Source organism: Chlorocebus sabaeus, chromosome 11, assembly GCF_047675955.1.
Source record: "Chlorocebus sabaeus isolate Y175 chromosome 11, mChlSab1.0.hap1, whole genome shotgun sequence".
NCBI classification, from domain to species: domain Eukaryota; kingdom Metazoa; phylum Chordata; class Mammalia; order Primates; family Cercopithecidae; genus Chlorocebus; species Chlorocebus sabaeus.
Genome location: NC_132914.1, coordinates 117,272,373 through 117,278,470, shown reverse-complemented (window position 1 = coordinate 117,278,470; position 6,098 = coordinate 117,272,373). Strand labels below are relative to the sequence as shown.

The 6,098-nt window shown below is 57.1% G+C and overlaps 1 protein-coding gene across 3 annotated transcripts in view; it reads right to left on the bottom strand.

The window, feature by feature from the left end:
- Positions 1 to 522: 522 nt before the first annotated feature.
- The window catches only part of BICDL1 (BICD family like cargo adaptor 1), a 109,192-nt gene continuing 103,616 nt past the window's right edge, over positions 523 to 6,098 (bottom strand). For 2 of the 3 annotated variants that reach the window (XM_008004916.3, XM_008004918.3), the window contains 2 exons: positions 5,177 to 5,297; positions 523 to 2,006 (listed from right to left, as the gene is read on the bottom strand). In XM_008004916.3, coding sequence (XP_008003107.1) covers positions 1,845 to 2,006; positions 5,177 to 5,297 — 283 coding nt within the window. In that variant the 3' untranslated portion in view covers positions 523 to 1,844. Of the gene's footprint in view, positions 2,007 to 4,246; positions 4,356 to 5,176; positions 5,298 to 6,098 lie in introns of all 3 variants that reach the window. The other variant, XR_012094604.1, reaches the window with a different exon arrangement.

Below are 6,098 nucleotides of genomic sequence, written 5' to 3'. Positions count from 1 at the left end.
CAGCTCTTCCCTGTTCTTGGCCTAAGCCTTGCACAGGAGCCTGTCGAGGCCCTGGGACACTTCCAGAAGCCAGGTCCGTTTTCTCCATGAACAGGTGGTCCAGGGTTGAGTTCCCCCCTAGTTGGACTGGGAGCACATGTGGTAAGATGTCAGGGAAAGCTCCATGTTTATCCTCCACATGCCCGGAAGGATGCAGTGGAAGCCTCTGCCTGGAGTGGTTTCTTTCTGGCTTGAAGTTTCTGCGAAGCTTTAGGGCCCTGCTGGCCTGGGAAGCAGCGCTGGCAGGCCTGCCTTGCGGATGGCACGCTGCAGCACTGGCAGGGTGCAGTGCCAGGCGGGAGGGGCAGGGCAGGATGCCCTTCCTGGCCAAATCCCTTGGTTAAGTACCAGCATCTGCGGTGGCCCAGGTGCAGGGGAACCACTATTGCTACCTCTCCAGCAGCAGCCAGTGGTGAGTCTGATACGTCAGTGGCATTCAGACCAAACCCGCCCCCGCAAATACCCAGAGACTGAGGCAGGAAGCTCTGTAGAAATTCATTTTATTCTTATTGGGACTATTTTCAAAAGAAGCAGTGGTGTGCTGTTTTTCTAAAAATATGCCTTTATAATTTTTATATATGTATATTATAAAATCCATACATGTATTTACATGATTGCTACATACAAAATTACAGCACTGTGGTATGTACACATCTACAGGTACATTCTTGCTGCGCATCCCTGCTGTGCTTTCCCCATGTGAGGGAGGGAGACTGAATCAGTTGTGAGCAGCTGAGGGCTGGCCGGCCACGGAGCCTCTGAGTTGGGGCCTGGGTGGAAGAGGTGGGGCAGCTGCAGAGGCAGGAGCAGCAGCTGCTACAGGTTTCTCCTGCAGGCCAGCAGGCATCTGGAGGCTTCCAGCAGCTTCCCCCTCTCCTCCACCCTGTGGTGCCTGTGCTGCCCTCAAGGTGGGGTGGCTGACCAGACCCCTCTGGTTCCATTCTGTGGCCTGGGCTTGTTTGGCTGGGCCAAAAAGATATGTATGTGAGGAGTGGAGGAGGGAACTGTGGGAGGAGGAGACCCCATCCAGCCCCAGCCCTGAGCAGGGGAAAGGGCTGGATGGCTAAAGCCTGCAGATGACTGGTGACAACATTCTGCCTGGCCCGGCCCTGCTAAGGGGCAGAGACTGGAGGCTGGGAGGGAGAGCAGTGGTGACCGGGGGACAGGGCCTTCTTCCTCCCTGGGGCTTGGGTGGCCTCAGCTGAGCTTGGGTAAGTGCCAGCTCTTAGACCTTGCGGCCAGAGGCTTGGCCTCCTGCCAGCTGAGGTGCATGCACGCAGGGGAGGGGCTGCCATCTCCCCTTTGACCCTGGGCCAGGGGCTGGGGAAGGAATGGAGGCTTAGGCCTGGCCCACTGCCCCCACAGGACTAGGCCCCCGGGGCTCGGGCCTCCTGAGGCATGCAGAGAAGGGCCTCCATTCCTTCTGTTCCCCATTTGCTAAAATCAAGGAGGCAGCAGTGCCTGGGGGTGGGCTGCGATCTGTTAGGGATGAACTGCAAAGCCCAACACCAAGGGGCCCCTCTGGGAGGTGGCCTAACCCTGCTTAAGCAGGGGATCCTGGAGAAGCCCAGGCGTGGGCTTGGCCAGGCGGTGGGCCGAGGGAAGCCTTCAGTGACCAAGGCAGGCCACCACCTCTAGGTCTCCATTCTCACCAATGAAAGGGAGCAGGCCCTCCCAGACCCATGGGGCCCCAGCATGAGGAGGAGGGCAGCTGCTGAGGTGCGAGCCGCAGGGGAGGCCTCACCAGCACTGCCTTTCCAGCTGCCTCCAGTCCACCCATCTTTGGTGGCCTCACTCCTCCCAACTTAAATTTTCCTGAAGAATGAGAAGAGTCGTTTGCCTTCAGCGGTGCTGGGCTCATCCCCCCGCCCAGCGCTGTGGCCCCTGCAGAGGGCAGCAGCCGGCTGGCTCCGTTCCTTCAGGTGCGTGTCCATCAGCTGCCGGTCAATGACCCTGTGCATGTCATCCTGCAGAGGGGAGGGGACAGTGGCCAGGACTGAGTAGCTGCTCTCACCTAGCCCTGGGGGTGGACAGGGAGGTGGCAACGTCAGACAGATGAGAGATGAGGATGTGATGAGAGGCTGCAGCTAGGACTGCCCTGACCAAGAAAGCGGTGAGCGTGGGCAAGACACCAGGCGCACGCAGGAGCCGCATGGCACCTCCAGCCTCCTCAGGCTCGGGTTGGGGTCTCCTCAACAGTGTTACCCTGCTGGCCTGCCTTGGTCCTCAGCTGACAGCTTGGGTGGTCTGTCCCTGCCATCTTCACACTAGCACTCCACCTGCTCTGACCAGGCCTCACAGCTCTGCCTCCCGTGTCCTGTGGGCCTGGCTGGTGCCTCCGGTGTGGCTTGCCACCCCCAGCCCCAGCAGGCCCTAGGGCCACCTCGGCTTACCAGCTGCCCAGCCCAGTGGCCTGGCCTCGGGGGTTCCTCCTGCCTTTTCCAATCATTCCAGCCTGAGTTGCTGATGCCCAGGCACCAACAGCAGCCCCACGTGGCAAGGATGCCCTGGGTGCTGCCCTAGACCCCGCTGCCTAGCTCCCATCTGCACCAGAGGCCAGGGGCCGCACGGTCTTCAGGGGCTGTCCCGCACCAAATCAGGCCCATTTCTTCAGCCTCCTCACTGGGGCGGGGCCGTCTCCAACTCGAATTCGTTCACGTGGCCCAGAAAATGCCCCCCCGACAGCCCGCCCCGCCATGTTTTACAGAGCAGCAGCCTCTCCCATAGAGGAGCCTGTGGACAGGGCAGCTCCACTCTGGTGGCTAGACTCTGACCCTGGGTAAGACTCCATTTGACAAAAGAGTTCTGCCACTAAAAAAGTTTGAAGGCCGGGCGCGGTGGCTCACACCTGTAATCCCAGCACTTTGGGAGGCCAAGGCGGGCAGATCACGAGGTCAGGTGATCGAGACTATCCTGGCTAACACAGTGAAACCCCGTCTCTACTAAAAATACAAAAAATTAGCCGGGCGTGGTGGCGGGCGCCTGTAGTCCCAGCTACTCGGGAGGCTGAGGCAGGAGAATGGCGTGAACCCGGGAGGCGGAGCTTGCAGTGAGCTGAGATGGCGCCACTGCACTCCAGCCTGGGCAACAAAGCGAGACTCTGTCTCAAAAAGAAAAAAAAAAAAGAAATATGCACAGCCTGTGTAATTAGTATCATCCATAAACATAACATGCGTCTGCTCAATTCCTCCATGACTTGAACTTGGCAGGCTCTGCGGCATTCTGGTAAGACCCCAAGCTTTTCTGGCTAAACCCTAGAGTGAGTCAACCTGCGGTGTCCAAGCACACGACGGGTGAGGCCTGCGTTCAGGGCAGGCTCCCTGTGGCCAGGGCAGATGACCTCTTTGGTTCCGAGCAGCCACTCATGAGATGAGGGCATGAAGTTGGGCTGGCCAGGCCCCTCCATCTGAGCAGCTTGTCCACTCCTCCTCCCTCCCACCCGTGGGTGTCATTCTAGGATCTCTGCAGGTTTCAGCATGAAACGAAGGGGCCTTCTGGAGTCATCATGGCGTCGCAGTGAGTGTGGACCCCTCAGGCTCTCCGGCTCAGGGCCTGCTCTCCAGCCTCCCCATCCTCTCAACCCTGTCCTTCAGACTCAGCTTGTTCCTGGTCTTCTCCTTGCCCTTGTCTTCTTCCCTTCTCTTCCAACCCCTTTTCTGCTCGCCCCTCAGAGCTGACACCGTGCCAGCTATTTGCCAACACACGGTCCCTACTTATCAGGTTCCAGCGTATGGTCCTTGGCACGGTGCCCTGCAGTCGCGACGCGCTTGGTAAAATCTACGTTAAATCCAACGTGGGAATGCTAAAGGGCCTTTCAAAAACCAACCTTTCAAAGCTGCCAGTGTTTTGTTTGGCACACTGAAAACTGCATTTTTAAACTTTAAGCAATCAGGTCTATCCAGGTCGCCCTTTAGAGTTTCCCAGACACATGCTGCTCATCATTCCATGCCTGCTGGTCCCTCAGTGGACGGAACAGCCATCTATGAGAAGATGGCACCAGCTGTCAACACTGGGCCACACGCTGCCGAGGAGCTCACTGGACGCGCCTGTGATGGAGGAGGGAGCTGGGACTCGAGGGCATGTCACACTGCACAGAGATGACGCCAGGCTCCAGCACACAGAACACAGTGGGCCATGAGGGGAGGCGGTGGGGCGGCACAGCGATGGCAGGGCGAGAGGGTGGATGGGGTGCAGGGCTCAGGCTCACCTCAAAGGCAGGAGGGGTGTACAACTAAAGCTGTTGATACGGGAACTGAGAAAGGCCACTAGATCAGAAACCAAAGGAGCCAGATAGTAAAAAGCCCTGAGGAAGCAAACTGTAGCCGGGAGAGAAGAGAGAGAACGGCGGTCAGCCAGGGCGCGGCCAGCTGGCTGCTGTGCAGGAGCTGAGGAGCCAGGGACGGGCACCCTGCAGTGGGGCCAGTGCTCTGGCTGCCAGCCCCATGGGGCCCTGGGAGGAATGGTCACCAAGAACCTATCCTCCACGGGGGGCTTACCTTGCAAAGCCACAGACGGCTTTTCATCTGTCTGGATGAGAATTCTTGGGGAGAAATATTAATGTTTATACCCATATCCTAAAACTGTGCTACCTAAACCTCACCAACAAAACCCAGCCAGCCACAGCCCGGCCCAGTGAGGAGCCATGCTGGACTGTGCAAACAGTGGGCCTAGAGAGGGGCCCACCGATCCCTCTTCCCCAGGGCCTGCACCAGCACAGTGCTCTTTGGAAAAAGGAGGCTGGCCCTTGAGAAGGGGAAGGGCGGCAGCTGCTGGCTGCAGGAGGGTTGCTGAGCCGCATCCAGCTGTGAATTTTCATGCAATTACATCGAGCTTCCTGGGCTTCCATGTTAACCAGTTGTTTCTTTCCAGCTTAATGCCCAGACAACCAGCTGAAAGGGGAGCCCCACTCCAAGTCTGGAGATCACTACATCTCCAGACAGCAGCAGCCTGGGCACTGTCACTCAAGAGCATCCTTAAGCGTTCTTCCCCAAGGACTCAGGGACGTGAGCTCTGGATCTTGCCAAGTGAAGACTGGGATGCGCTGCTCACCCAGTCACATGGGACCCTGCAGTGACAAACTCCTTACTCTGCCTGGCTCAGAGATTCCTCTCGCCCTGGATCTCAGGCTCTGGTTTACCTGCCAAGCTTCCAGCTGCTGCGAGAGGTTCAGTTTCTGCTGAATGGCATCCAGCAACTGGCTGTTCAGAGACATCATATCCATCCTGCACTTGGCGAGTTCCAGCTCCACAGCGTTCTTCCTGAGAACAGACAAGCCAGGGTGAACATGCACACCTTGTGCCAGAGGCATCTGGGTCTTTACTTGGGGCACCTGGAGTCCACAGGATGAGGAAACGGGCTCTGATCCTGAACTCACAACAAACAGCAGCTGCAACAATAACTATGATGTTGCCTGTAGAGGGCTAGTTTGCAACATGTTTTCACATATATTCTCTCAGTTTTCATAACCAACCTGTAGGTGAAAGGAGTATTTGTCATCCCCACCTCACAGATAAAGAAACAGAAGTTGAGGGTGGGCGTGGTGGCTCACACCTGTAATCCCAGCACTTTGGGAGGCCGAGGCGGGTGGATCACCTGAGGTCGAGGGTTTGAGACCAGCCTGACCAACATGGAGAAACCCTGTCTCTGCTAAAAATACAAAATTAGCCGGGCATGGTGGCACATGTCTGTACTCCCAGGTACTCAGGCTGAGGCAGGAGAATTGCTTGAACCAGGGAGGAGGAGGTTGCAGTGAGCTGAGATCGTGCCATTGCACTCCAGCCTGGGCAAAAAGAGCAAAGCTCCGTCTCACACACACACACACACACACACACACACACACACACACACAAAAGCACACACACAAGTACACACACAAATAGAAGTTGAAAAAGCACAATACTAAAATGAGGACTGGAACCCAGAGGGGATCAAAGGCCTCACACAGCATAAAGGAGCTACTCATCCTTCCCCAAAATGGGCCATTCCCCACTGGAAGACAGGAACCTTGTCCTGCTGGTATAGAAGAGATTCCTTGTAGTTAGCAACCTCCCTTAGGGGAA